The sequence below is a fragment of the Limulus polyphemus genome, unplaced genomic scaffold (genome assembly GCF_000517525.1).
Source record: "Limulus polyphemus unplaced genomic scaffold, Limulus_polyphemus-2.1.2 Scaffold1864, whole genome shotgun sequence".
Classification (NCBI taxonomy): Eukaryota; Metazoa; Arthropoda; class Merostomata; order Xiphosura; family Limulidae; genus Limulus; species Limulus polyphemus.
In genome coordinates this window covers 31471-46991 of record NW_013667474.1, presented here as the reverse complement: position 1 = coordinate 46991, position 15521 = coordinate 31471, and the positions used below count along the sequence as shown (strand labels likewise).

At 32.7% G+C, this 15521-nt stretch overlaps 1 protein-coding gene across 2 annotated transcripts in view; it reads left to right on the top strand.

Moving 5' to 3' along the window:
• Positions 1-13286, top strand: part of LOC106465193 — a 36575-nt gene extending 23289 nt beyond the window's left edge. For both annotated transcript variants that reach the window (XM_022393044.1, XM_022393043.1), the window contains exon 3: positions 5864-13286. In XM_022393044.1, coding sequence (XP_022248752.1) covers positions 6012-12134 — 6123 coding nt within the window. In that variant the 5' untranslated portion in view covers positions 5864-6011 and the 3' untranslated portion in view covers positions 12135-13286. The remainder of the gene's footprint in view (positions 1-5863) is intronic.
• The last annotated feature ends 2235 nt before the right edge of the window (positions 13287-15521 follow it).

Below are 15521 nucleotides of genomic sequence, written 5' to 3'. Positions count from 1 at the left end.
TACTTTGAGACAGCTTGAATGGGTAATGAAGAAAAAACTTTAATATAAGTTTAACACAACAGCAAATGTACAACGTTTCGACAAAGTTTTGTCATCATCAGGTACCTTATGATGACAAAACCTTGTTGAAACGTTGTACATTTGCTGTTGTGTTAAACTTATATTAAAGTTTTTTCTTCATTACCCATTCAAGCTGTCTCAAAGTAGGTTCCTCGTCATCGATTTTACATGTACATTCATGATTACTATTTAGTAATCTGTCCAGTCACCTCATTCTTGGTTGACTAGAGATTAGACTTGCTGTTTATATATATTATGCATTGATGAGTATAAGCAGTGTTTAATGATCGACAGGTGTTTAAGTGCACATATTATTGACTGATGAATCATGAGTTACTCAGATCACATATCAGTGAATCACAAAGTAACTTGGAAAGCATATTAGTAATTTACAAGTGATGTAACTATTTATTATAATATTACTTAAATGAAAATAAAAATTTTAGAGTTGTTTTAACAGATGAAACTATTAAAATCTGTGATGTAAATAAGAAAACTGAATGATATACTTTATGGATTTCAAATAAGAGAAATAATATTTTATTCTGTATAAGCACTGGTACTATTGGCTTTGTTAAGTTTTGAGATATTGTACTATTTGATCAACCTTCAAATGAAACAGTTACAAAGCTTTTTTCCTGATATGATATCTTACCTCTACTAAAAAAAAAGCTTTTTAGACTTGTACTGCCTTCTGTTGACACACATTTTCATTTGCCACTAGCTTTTTTCTCCCACTTATTACTGCATACTAACATGCAAATGATCACGCATCAACCCTCCACCAGTTGGAGTGCGACACTACCGCTATCATAACTAGTGCCCTCTAATCACTTCTCAATTGGTAGTCCTACTGATTAGATATGTTTTAATTAACCTATCCACTCGTTTTTACTTTTACGAATTTCTCTTTCAGTTAATTTGGTATTTTACATTTTCGTTCTGTTTCTGGGAGAGTTACGACTTATTTTATCTTCTCTCCTCTTTCAATTTCAGGAGTTATGCACTTGCAGTTTTGGGTGGTCACAATTACAACTGCTCTTCCTGTGGCAGCAAATTTCCTGACCACGTCTAACAGGTCAACCCCATGATTTTCAGCCCATGAAGTGATGGCTCTGGTCCGTCAGGAGTTGACCATTTTCATGCTACCATCATAACACACTGATGATCATCCTAACAAGATTTTCAGTGATCTTTTAGTTTTGGATTTGGACAGCCTCCCCTTCCTGAATATGAATCTTAGTCGTGTGTTGTTTAGGGGGACTTGCCCAGGCCTTTTTACCCCTTTGGTGGATTTGATATTTAGGTATATTATGTTCTGTACTTATATCCTGTTTCCTATGTTCCACCCCTGCCCATCAAGAATGTTCTAATACCACTTCCTTCTTTATCAGGTCAGGACTGGATGCTGGTTTCCAGTGGATCTGGTGGTGGTTATAGCTGGACAAGATACATGACTTCCCTCTTGTGTAAGGGTGGGTACCCTTCTCCTACTATGGACTAAGCGACCAAATTCCCAATGCCACCGGGTTTTGGACTAGAGATAAACACCCACCTGGGCTCTCCTCCTTTCTACTATCTGCCAGATGTTGGTTGTGTTGGAGATGCACACACAAGGAAACGGGTTCTTGGTATGGGAGCTCCTCTTCTCTGCCTATACCTATTTTTGAGGTGAAAGGTAGAGGACTCTCTTCCTTCTGCGATCCTGATGTACAATTCCAGATGCTGTCAGGTGTTGGTTGAGGTTGAACTCCCATTTACGGTCTGTCATTCCCTAGCCACTCTGCATCAAGGGGGTCCCATTTTTTCTGTGTTTATTTTTGGGACCCTCCAAGTTCCCACCCTTTACATTTTGGCGACACATTAATGAAGGGCAAAGAGTATACCTGGTTCAGAAATGGTGTGGTCTCCCACTGGTGTGTTGTTTATAATCCCTTATCACACCTCATGGTTTTCCTTTGGGCACTTCCTAAAGGGGGATCCTCTTCTCATCGGCCCTCCACCAGTTCAATGTGAAATTCTAGCTTTTTACGAGAAGAGGTAAGATATCGTATCAGAAGTTAACATTTTCTTAAATTGGAAATACATTTTCAGTTTAAGAAAATTTTAACTTTTGAACAGTATTTTTTGCTAGAAAGTCATGTTTTACAACAGCATGTACCCTAAAAAAATCCCACGCTTTTTGATCTATGGATGATTTTATCTATATAGATGCATGTAGGCTTCAACAGTTAATGATATTTGTCAGTCTATTAATGTATGACCCCATCATATGATTAGTGCAGTCTTCTTCAAACATACAAGACAAAAACAAAAGAAATGGTTGGTAGGAGGTTGCTGCAATACTGTTTCCTTCCCTCTAGCCAGTAGCTCAAAGAGAAAAGAGAAAAAACAAGAAACAGGTTTGTGGTGCATGCTGCCAGAAACTTGCCTTCACTCTATTCAGCAGTTCAAAAAGAAAAGGAAAAAAAAAGATTGCTGATTAATGCTATTAGCCTGTTGACTTCTGTGTAGTCAGCAATTAAAAATTAATGACAGTGGCAGGTGGCCTTTGTAACTTTGCCATAACAGACGTGGCAAGCAAGTTTGATGGCAATATTTCAATTACATATGTAGTCAGAATAATTCAAAATAGTAATGATTAGAAACCTTAATTTTGATTGGTTAATTATTTTTAGGACACTCAATTAGCTGATTTTTGCAGTAATCAGAAGTACTAATTTTAATTGATCATTTTTGTGACAGTTGATTTAATTGAAATTTTGAATAATCAGTTGTTGGAATAATCAGAAACAGTCATAATTGGAAAGAGTAATTTTGAGTAATTGATTTAATTGGAAATTCAATTAATCATTTAGTTTATATGACACTGATCAGTGCAATTGCTTCTCATAAGTAATTGTTAAAATTACCCAGTTGTGTCAACAATGCAGCAACAATAATATATATAGTGTATGAAGTATCAATCATGATGTCATACCTATAGTACATTTCAAAAAATAGGCTTTCGTACATTTATATATACTCACTATTTCTCCAGTTTTTTTTCTTTTTCAACTATAAAACATTTCTGTACTTTTGAATCATTTTCTTGTGCAAAGTCAGTACAGTAATACCCCATTTAGTGCTCAGGAAGAGTTACTGAGAACTGAGCTCTAAACAGAGTTATTTTAACATTACATATATGGAGATATGTAACTGAAGGCATTGTTTCTTACCTGTCAATGATGTATAAGTGCTTTATTTAGGTACTGGTAAATTTAATGTAAATTACTCACTATAATATCATCATTGTGGGAAAAAAAGCAAATTTTTATTAGCCTTCAATCTTGTTTGGTTACAGTGTCAACAAATAGAAAATCAGACCTCTCCTGCCATGCCTGTGTGTCACATCCTTTCTTTCAGGATTTGTCAATACATGTAGTTATCTCTTACGTTTGCAATTATATTAGTTATAATCAATAAACAAGCAAAGTTTTCATCTATCAAATGACGTATTATATTAACTTTTTTTCTATATAGAGATTTGTAGATCACTTCCTGTGAAAATGCCAGAAAAATTGTGATAGTTATGTGACATTGTCTGCTTTTTGCATGTTATTATTCTATGTTCTTTGTTGCATTATTTTATTAAATAAAAATTATCTAGTATACTACTGCCATTAGTATGAAAAAGTAGTGTTCACAGAGTTATGGATTTTCATAATTATGTTTCTCTCATGAAAAAAATAAAATTTCTCAAGGAGTCAAGAACTATATAAAAAATCAGCTTAAAGTGGGGTCTTACTGTATTGGACTCTGGTAAAGTTAGATGAGAATGTTAACAAATACTTTAAATATTTTGGTTTTCCTTAAAGTTCATGATCAATTCTACCAGAAGATAATTATTTTGCCTCATTTGACCATATAAGTGTTTTGTTTGGGATACCTAGTAAGCTTGAAAACCTAGATTTTTCTTCCTTTGGCTTATGAACCTTTTGTAAATTGTTAGATGGAAGAACTTTCATGTTTCTTGTATATTTTCAGCTCCTGACACTGACTGTTACAATCATTCTACCTGTCTATTTATTGTATAACTTACAATTTTGAAAGGAATGCTACTTCTAAATTCTTTTGATTAATTCTATTCCTCAGATTAGCAATTACCAAGTTGTCCCAAGTTTGCAGTTGTTCCTTATCATTAGCTTGACTCATTGTAATAAAATTTTTACTTGTAAGAGATGTGTTAAGTTTTAAGATATGTTGTGCATTATATAGCTGGGTGAGTACCTCAATTAATCAATATAATAACCTGTCTTTGAGCATTAATTACAACAGTTAAAAGAAATTATGATTAAATCAATTAATGTCATGAGGATAATCAACTAATCTAAATTAGTGTTTCCATTTATTACTGTTTTCGATCATTCCAAGTATGTTAATTGAAATATTGGCATTATGATTTTTCATTATTATTTTAATTTAGTTAACTTTTGTTTAGTTAAATCGATCAGTGTCACAAGATTCATTAAAGTAATAAACTAGTTGGAATTAAGAGTTTCTGATTATTACTTTTTTGGATTATTCCAAATATCCAAGTAATCAGAATATTGTCATTATGTTTGTTTGCTGTTAAGCACAAAGCTACACAATGGACTATCTGTGCTGTGCCTACTGTAGGTATTGAAATCCAATTTTTAATGTTATAAATATTCTAATTGCCCAGCTCTATTGTGTAATACTTGACACATGTTTAATATTTCCCAGGATTATTCTCTGTTATAGAGCCAATATATTCCTCCACACAAGTAGGACATATAAATTTATAAATAACAAATTACCTCTTATTTTTGGGTATTACATTCTTAAGTTGAAAAGTTTTTTTTATTCTAACAGTAGACCTAAAAATATATTCAATTTCAATCTGTGAATATACTATCTGATATTTAATACTAACTTTTGTTATGTAATATTAGAAATATTGTCCTAAATAGGGTAATACTGTTATTACTGGTTTCTTTGACACATCAAACTTTAGTACATCAGAGATATTCAGATATTTATCATTTCATTTATATTTCCTTCATTAAAAGGGTTATGAAACTCATTGTGTTTCAGAAAGTTTTGGATAAAGTTTACTTCATTATGAAAGTAAGAATAATTGCTTACAATCCTGTAAGCATGATTAATAAGCATCTTAACTAAACTTACATTAAATACCTTAGAAACAAAACTACTAAAATATACATAATGTAACAATTTATAATAAAATTGATAGTATTGGTGTGTTTTTAAACTTGCACCTGTTATGGCTAATTAGTATGTCCTTCCCATGCAGATGAATACATAGGCTCTACTACAACTGGCTCTAAAACTGAATAAAAGAACATATTTCTGAGAGCATTTAGAACCCATCAGTATTGTATGACAAAATACGACAGAATGTCACACACCTATCACCAGTCAGAATTTTACTGTAATGAGTTGTGCTAATGATAAGGAGAAATTACAAAGCTTGGAGAGTGATAGTTGCTAATCTGATGTCTAGAATTAATCAACAGAATTTGAAAGTATCACTTCTTTTGAAATTGTAAGTTAAAAAAATGAATATATATATTTTAAAGCATTGTACCTGTCAAAACAAGGAAGGAACCAATTTACAGTGTGGTCTTCCATATCAGTACAACCTTTTATGTTGTTTAAATGCTTACCACATATACTGGAAGCTCTGAATGTCAAGAAAAATTTATAAATGACATAAATAAATGTTATTAATTTTATTCTAAGTAACTGTATTTCCGTATATTTTCTTTTTTCCATTCAGGGACTACTTGGAATGTTGAAATGGTAAAAAGATCTGGAGAAATTAATACTTCAAAGACTGGAGACTGAATCATCATTCATGTGTAATGTGCATTGATATCAACCAGACCATGTTGAATCATGTATCTAGTATGCATTATTGATATAAAATGGAGTTGTGTACACCTGATAGAGAGATGACTGTCTCAGACTGGGAACTTGTAAGAATTGGAAAATATCAAAAACATATGGTTCTCCCTCTTTATGGAAGTGGTTACAGCAACATTGTTGGTCGAGGAACACTTGTCAAGGATTCACAAAGAATTGTGTCATCACTTGTTTCACGGCAGCATGCCACTTTGCATGTTAAAGATGAAGATGGATGCTACATTACAGATTTGAAGAGTTTGAATGGAATATATATCAATGGTAAACGTATAAAACCAGATTTTCAACATATTTTGCACAATGGTGATGCAATTGGAATTGGTGTTCCAAATGGCCTTAAAGAGGATCATTTTGAATTCATGTTGTTAAGAAAATCATTATCTCCTTTTCATGAAAAAAATAAAATAAATGAAAAGTGCCAGGATATTCTACTGTTTAGTAATACTTCATACAACAATGAAATATCAAAGGAAAATACAGAATCAAATTTTATGGTCACAACTCAAAATGTAAATGTTGGAGTGAGCCATTCTGATATCAGCCAAGATAAAAGGCATTCTTCTATAGATATTGATCAGAATACTTGCAATAAGTCTCCAGCACCACTACAAGTACATTCATGGTTAAACATCAGTGGAGGTGTTGGCAAAATCAAACAAGAAAATGACATTTGTGATAACCAAGGAACAAATAAAAGAATTAATCACACATACACTTGTGGAAGAACTGAAAGACCAATAAGTATAGCTACTTTTCAAAACAATCCTCAATGTACTGGTGACTCCAAAGAAAAAGCTGGAATTTGTGGTAAGCAAAAGATTAGTAACTGTAATGCTCATGCAGATACCAACAATCAACTTCAAGAATTTTCACAGGTAGATCCTTTGGTAAATAGTTTTAAAAGTGGACATAATAGTGAGCAAAAACAGGAAACATCTGAAAAGCCAGTGATTGATGCAGAAATTAATCAATTAGAAAGTTGTACTATGAGAACAGCATGTGCATTATCACCTTGTAAGGTTCTTTTAAAGAAATGGAACTCTAAAGAGTACCTTAGTATGACAATTGATGAAAGAGAAACATTTAGTAACCTTGACAATACTTTAAACCAAAGTAGTGCATCACCAGATAATGAAGTCAGTATTTTAAGAACAAGAAGAAAAAATGTGAGACCTGTGACAAGTGACAGTTTACCATCAAAATCAACTCTGCCACATCCTGTTTTCTATCAAAAAGCAGATTTTAAAAGGGATAATTGGCAGATACCAAGGTCATCGCATTGTGGAAGTACCAATTGTGTCCAGATTTTAGATGTAGAACAGAAGACCGTTATTACAGAGAAGAAAAATTCTCCTATTGCTGAAACCAAAGTTGAGAATATTACTGCAAAGAAGGAATATTTTCATGTTGATGAAATCAAGGTTGAAAATATTAGTACAGAGAAGGAAAGTTCTCCTATTGATAAAATCAAAGTTGAGAACAGACTAGACAGTTTTAAACCAAGATTTTTTGTTAGTTCTGTGCAAAATGAGAAAAGTATTTTTGAGGATACTAAAGAAAAAAGAACTGTAATTAAACAGGAAAAAAATATAAAGAAATGTGAAGATAGAACTGCATTTGTTCAATTAGAAGACTTCTCAGGGACTATAGAGAAATACTTGCATGAGGATAAAATACGTGTAGATTTACATGAACATGCTTGTACAAGAGGACCGGATGAAAATAATGCTATTGATATTAGTACTGTTGAAAGTAAAAATCCTGTGTCAAAACAAAAGGAAGAAGTTCTAAGTGAAGAAGAAGGAGTTTCTTGTATAAAAATAGAACCTGGAGATGTTTATTCTCAGCAGGATGAAGTTATTTTGATATCTGATGATGAAGAATACTGTGCTTCTCAATCAAGTTCATATCTTCCTAGCAAAGAATTAGAATCCCTCAAGTGCGACTCTCTTTCAGAAGACAGTGATGATGAAATTATTGTACTTCAAGATAAAAGCTTTGAAATTCTTGATGAATTTTTGCCTTGTAATGATCAAGAGAATAAAAATTTTGAGGAAGAGGAAAAGGAGACCAAAGATGTAAACATACTTGGTTCTTCTGATGGTGTAGCTTTAATGGAAAATAAAGACGTTTTTCAGAAAGTTACCCAGGATTCTGAGTTTGGAAGTAATGTAGCATTAGAAACTGTTGATGATATGCCTTTACAAAATGTTGAAAAAAAAATAATGGAAATTGAGGAACAGCTGAGGAAACGTTTAAAATGGGAAAGAGAAGAGAAAAATGAAAATAGTCAAACAAAAATAGATGAAAGCAAGCTTAATACTCTGGAAGTTGAACATTTTTCTGATAAAAATCAGAAGACAAAATCAGTAGCATCAGGAGGTAAAATAGATGGTGTTAATAATAAGGTTAAAGATAATGAAGCCAATGAAGAAAATTCTGAAAATCATGTTATGGATAATTGGGAAGATTTTTTCCCTGAACTTTCTCAGGCATTTTACTCTGAGGATGTAGAATCAAATGAAAGTAATAAAGATATACCTGAACTATCAACGTATACAAGTTCCTCACTTCCCAATACAGAATCAGGCTTTTCAACAAACAAGCCTTTAGTGTGTGTTGAACCAATGCCTAGGAATTTTGATCAACGGTTGGAAGATTTTCGTCAAAGGCAAAATCAGAAAAGAAATAACCAAACTAAATTAACTGAACCCCTTCCTATGCACTGTAAATTAGAAAGAAGTCGTGGCAGAGAAACACAGTTAAGAGAACCACAGAATACATTTAATTCACAAAAAAGAGGAATTTCGAAATATACATTTTTCAATAAAGATCAAGTAAAAAATCAAAGAAAAGTAATCCCAACTGCATTTATTACTAACTCAGTTAAGAGGCCAGAGAATACTTTCTATCCTGCCAACAGGAAAAAAATAGAAGCTTTGAAGAGGAAAAATGAAACAAAATCATCTAGACAAAAAATTATGGAACAGATGAATTATCGTATTCGTATGCCAGGTGGAGGGTCTGCTGTTAAAAAAAAAAAAGAAGACACCGGAGCACACAAACAAAGATCGACAAGAACACCTAGAAAATGGTCAGAAATGGATAAAAAGACTAATTCATTTTTGCATTGTGCAACCCAGAAAACTGGTAACATGATAGTCAAAAAGATTGATAATAGATATGCAAAAAAAATTGACAAAGAATCTGAGAGGTTTCGTTCACGTTCAGCTTTTTTGACAGAACATGCATCCAACCAAAACAAACAAGTTAATGAATCTGCTGTATCTTATCCTACAGATGCTGCTCTAAGAAAGCGAAAACAATCATCTTCTGATTACCTAGATAATTTCAAAATTCCTAGATTGTCAAAAAGTTTTTCTGTTGAATGTTCAGTGGAAGAAAATAACAAATTAACTACAGAAACAAATGGAATAAAGTCATGTGTTAACAAGGATATTACTTGTAAAGTTAAATCAGTTAATGAACCAAAGAAAAGGATTTCCCATTTAAATAAACAAAATTATTGTTTGTCAGAAACTCCAGAACATTTGAAATCAATGCTTGCACACGAAGCTCAAGTAATTAAACAGCTGAAATCACAAACTAATTGCCAAAAAAATACAAGTCACAAAAAACAAAAGGTACGATTTGCAGATGCAGAAGGAAAAGAGTTAGTAGAAAATTATTTTGAAGATAGATACAAACTATCTTACAGCATTCCAACTACATCAAAAGCAGAACAACAGTACCAAACATTTCCTTCAACAACTATTGTAAACACACATCCTACTGTGAGTCTAAATGCTGATAAAGCTCTGTTGACCATGCTGAAATGGTTTTCGAGATGGCTTAAGGAACAAGAGCAGAAAAATCACCCGCCAACCATGAAAGATATGAAGGTTTGTGAATTAGATGGATATCCACAAGAAACACGTGCTTGTTATAAAAGTATTGATGAATATTTTAAGATTAATTTCTCACTCTTATTGTATGAAGCATGGGAGCAGGCTTATCAGTCCTGGAGAGAAGGTACTGCTAAGAATAGTCTTATTACACATTTAGTAGAAGTACTTTCATATCAACATGAAGAAAAATTTCTTAGAATCACATGTGTGACAGTGATTAATACTGAGTTAATAAAGAAAGATCTCATACCAGTAGAAGGTCATTTTGTTTTATTTGATCTGAGAAGTACTAGTGGTCAGTTAACTCAAGTATTTGGGTATGTTGTAGGGCGTGAAATACAGCCACGTAATCCACAAATGCAGAAAAAAATAAGAACAATTTTAAATGTTGATGATACTAATCTTTCTAATAAGGACAGGCATTCATTGGTATTTACGTTAAGAACAAAGTACATGGCTGAAAGTATTGATCAAAGAAAGTTGTCAAAAGTTCAGATTTTGTGTTATATGAGACCACTGCTGAGACAGTTTGAGGCATTATCAAATGTATCTAGATCCTTGCTTGTGAGAGACATTTTGGAGCCACGAACAACTACTTGTGAACTGATTGCTCCAAGGCATACATCCTCTGTTTGTGGTAGCTTTAATGAAACACAAACAAAAGTGATAATTTCTATAACAGAACGTGTTTTTTGTCCTTATCCCATACCCCTCATAGCTCTCTTGCAAGGACCACCCGGAACAGGAAAAACTTATTTGATAGTTGGTTTAATTCAAAATCTTCTTCACAGGAGTTCAAGTTTAAAAGTCGAAACATCATCAAAAATACTTGTTGTAGCTCCTTCAAATGCAGCTGTGGATGAAATAGGTAGAAGACTTATCAAACTAAAAGAGAGAGAGAAATTAAAGGGGAAAAAAGTTAAGTTTGTTAGAATTGGTCAGCCATCACATATTCATCCAGAGGTACATATGTATCATATTGAAAACCTTGTCAACATGAACATTAATAGAAAAATTTCTGAAGAAAAAAAAAAACTGGAAGGTAAAATAAGAAGGCTTAAAGCTACATCTGAAGAACTGGCTACAGATATTCAGAAAAGAAAAAAAGATGGATGTCCACAAATTGTTGTTCAAAAATATGAGGTTGAATATACCAAACATTTGAAACAACTTCAGGTATTGGAGAACAAAGTGAAGGAATTAAACACTAGAAAATATGTTTCAGAGAAGCACAAAGAAAGTGCATATAGAAAAGAAATTCTTCAGAATGCAGATATTATATTAAGCACTTTGAGTAGTTGTCGGATGAATGCATTGGAAGTAGCATATGGGAGAGAAAGTAATGTTCACTTTACTTGCTGCATTGTGGATGAAGCATGTCAGTGCTCAGAACCAGAAGTGTTAATTCCTCTTCAGTATGGAATTACCAAATTAGTTCTTGTTGGAGATCCTCAACAATTACCAGCTACAGTGATCTCTAAACGTGCCTACCAGTACAAATTTCAAACCTCTTTGTTTGAAAGGTTTTATTGCTATTTTCAAACACAATGTGTAAATCCAGTCTGCATGTTGACAGAACAATATCGAATGCACTCTCAAATATGCATGTTTCCTTCAAAACATTTCTACCAGAATAGACTAAAGACACCACCATTTGTTGACAAGCTATCTTTATCTTTCCCATTAATTCCCTATTCTCTCATTAACATTCTAGAGAGCAAGGAAACTTCAAATCAAGGAGGTAACATATCTAACTTACCAGAAGCTAATTTTATAATGGATTTGTGTACAAACTTGCTGCTATTAGTTCCGGAAGGAACAACTTGTGGTATTATTACACCATACCAAAGTCAGAGAGTCCTGTTCCAGCATCTTTTGAGAACAAACAGAGAGATTAAAAAGCTAAATACTTACATTGAAGTAAACACTGTTGATGGATTTCAAGGAAGGGAAAAAGATATTATTATCTTATCCTGTGTAAGAGCCCATAATAATACTGGTACTATTGGCTTTGTTGCAAACCATCAGAGACTTAATGTTGCCTGTACTCGAGCTAAAAAAACCTTAATTATTTGTGGCCATCTTATTTCTTTTGAGACACATAAACATTGGCAGGAACTGATAGAAAATGGAAAAGAAAGGGAACTGCTTATAGAAGTTAACCTTTCAACAGATATAACCAGTGTAGTAAACAAACTTATTAAGCAGTTAGTATAATTTTTCTGACAACCAAAAGTCAATATTTGACATCATGTTTTATTACGTGGCAATTATACCACTGCGTGACAGTCTGTAAATGGTGAGATATAAAAGACATGGATGTGTGTATGTCAATATTTCTTCGGTGAAGAGTAACTTACATGCATTTGCTACACAGACGTTGAATATGTAAAGATGTTATTCATAGCAAATCTTATATCTTTTGATTATTTTGAGTGCTTATAAATAAAACTGCCATGATTATAAAAATGGAATTTTTTTTTCAATTCATTAGTCAGAATGTACATATGTAGGATGTTATAATTTTGTACTTACATGCACAAAAGCATTGAAATTAAAAGTTTGTTGTTTTCATAATGTTATGTACAGACTAGAAATGAAGTCAGTTTGGAAGTTTGTATATCTAAGAACATAATAATATCTTCTGTTCATTAAATTTGATTAAGTTTACAAATCAGGATTGATATTTTTGTTCATGATCAACTTGTTTATATTTAAACTTAGTTTTGTAGTTGTAGTATATTGTATTTGTTCTTAGACCTTAAGGTTAATTTAAAGATTAATCAACTTAAATCATTTGGAAAATTAGGTAGTTTCAATAGAAAGGTGTGTAGCTTCATAAATATCTAAGTATATATTACAGTTTGAAAAATTTTGAAGTTTATTATAACTGATGAAGAAATTCAATATATTGAGCATTTTGCAATAGGAAACGTTTAACGATTTTCATTGTTCTACTCCACTTGAAATTTAATGTTACTGCATTATAGTGTATCAAATTAAATGAGTTCTTTACACATTTTAAGTGATACAAAACTTAAGTTTCCAAAGTTGTCAAAAGTATTTACAACATCATGTTTGAAGAAATGGGAAAAGCTGAGAAATACTGGTACAAGTTGTAATTTCTTTTTATGTTGAAGTTTTTGTCAGTGTTTTGTAATATGTGTTTTTATTAAGTAGTTTTTTAAGTAATAAGATGCATAACATTTGGAAAGTACATAGTATTGTACTCTGTGTTTTTCTCTTGCTAAATATTTTTACAATAATGAGAGAAGTCTGTATAGAAAAATGAAAATCACATGAATGAAAGATGTTTCATTTAGCCATTATTGTGATAAGTCAAAGAGATAAGTATCCGTTATAATAAAAACCTTGGCTTACCTTAAGCCAAGCTTGTATTTTTTATTTTGAAAGAAAAATGCATTACTATCAGTGTATTTTATTAATATTTATAAATGAGAAATGGTTGCCCAATCACAATTAATAATTAAACGTACTTTCTTCAAACTGCGATATTTGTAATGATATAGATACTATGAAATAGATAACAATAACGACACCTGTTCAAGTTATAAGCAAATGTTTCAAATGTTATAAACATTGTACAGGATATGACATTAACCTATTCTACAATTTGGGGACATATAGAACTTTAGCATTGCTCCTTTTATTTTCTAATTATTTGCAACACTATGAACTGCTATAACAGATTTTTAATAATGCTATTTTTCCAGTCAGGATTGCAAGGTAAATACAAAAAATTAAGGAAATGGCTACAAGGTACTTCTGTCAAATTTTAAAACTATTTGTGTGCCTATTGTTACCATAATGATATTGGTTTGAACTCTTTATAGTTCACTTGTACAGAGGAAGATAAATTGGTATGGAGATGATTGAAGTGAATGAGATGAGTGTAAAAAAAAGAAAACAATCGCAGCGCATGATACGTAGAATTCCTCATTGTCATTGGGACCTATCCATTACAGCTTCCATAATCCAAGAGCCAATCTAAAAGATCCTTCCTTCCATCTTCTGTTTTAAGGCTAATATATAATAAGAAATGAACGAAGCAGCATTGTGGTTATGTGCTTGGACTGTGAATATAAGGGTTGATGGCTTGTTCCTGCAAAAATGTGGGGGGAAGCGGGTACAATATGAAAATGACGGTCAATTCCCATTATATGGTCAGACAAGAGTTGACTGTGGGTGCTGTTGACTAGCTACTTTTTCTCTTGTCTATTTGCTATGAGTCACGGTGGCTATGCACAAGTAGCCTTTTGTATAGCTTTGCACGAAATTTCTGAAACGAACTTATTAACAGTAGTGAAGTTAAAAAAAATCACAAAAAGATGAACTTAGTATCGTCAAATGGTCATCCAGAAGGATGTGTGTATAACATTGGCAGGTAGACTACAAACTAACTTCAATACTAATTATAAATCTTCCTTTATTTCAAATGTACTTGCTGCTTTCACCTTAGATATATCCCCTGGCGGGTCAGCAGTATATTTACGGGCTTACAGCGCTAAAATCCAGATTGGTAAGATCCTGTGATACAAAGCATATTTAAATGACGCCATGAAAACGTTCTTGGCTTGCACTGAAATATCACGAATTCCCCAACGAGGGCAGTAGAGTGATAGTAAGATTGTTTCTTCGTTACTGTAACCTCATTAGTATATTGTCTTTTGTTTCAATTTGAATAAAAACAAGCTCACAATAGTTTTAACGCATTAGTCATTGAATTCTATTGCTGCTACGAAGCAAACGATGGTAGTTCGATTTTGTATTTTCACATTTGGTTAGAGATGTTAATTCAGAAGTATCATTCTCAGCATTTGGAGGTATGTTGTTAAGAGAATTATAAAATATATATGTAATTAGACCTATAGTTTTTTTACACTGGTATTGCGAGTTTGAGTAACATCTGGACGTATCATTTGGATCTATTAGTGTTACTACTACACTTTTGATTCTCATAGAAATGTATAAAACAAATCTAAGTGTCTTTACTAATTACTCATGGATTAACAAAGGTTGCTAAGATGGGCCAAATCCGGATACTTTTTCGATATCTTTAACGGACAGAATATCTTACCTGAAGTTATCGGTTTGGGGACACTTCCCTGGCCGTAGAAAGCGCTGTTCTGATGGATTAGCTGGTCTCTGGAAGATGAAGTGTCTAACTATTTGTATATTAAAATCCTAAGTTGCGGACATCGTCTGTTGTATTCTTGCCTCTTTTAGAATTGCGGACTGGTAAAAAAAACAGTTACAGAGATAAACACGACACTACTCCAGGGGTTAGAATGAGGCGGAATGCGTGCCGCATTTTGAAGATACAAGACATTAGCGTTCCTGGTTTTTTTTACTATACCCGCTACTACAAAATGGATCACAAAGAGAGCTTTGCCTTTTTCAAAACCCCAATTTATTCTCTGTATTGCCAAATGTTTCGACGGTTATAATTTTGAAGGGCCTACGAACAATGTCTAGAGCTTTGAAATAATGTAAGCACAAAGAGTGAGCCAAAGATGGCTCGCTGGAAATATTTTTGTAGAGGTAACTAGTGGTTTTTAAATGTGTAGGAGAGGCTTCCATCCA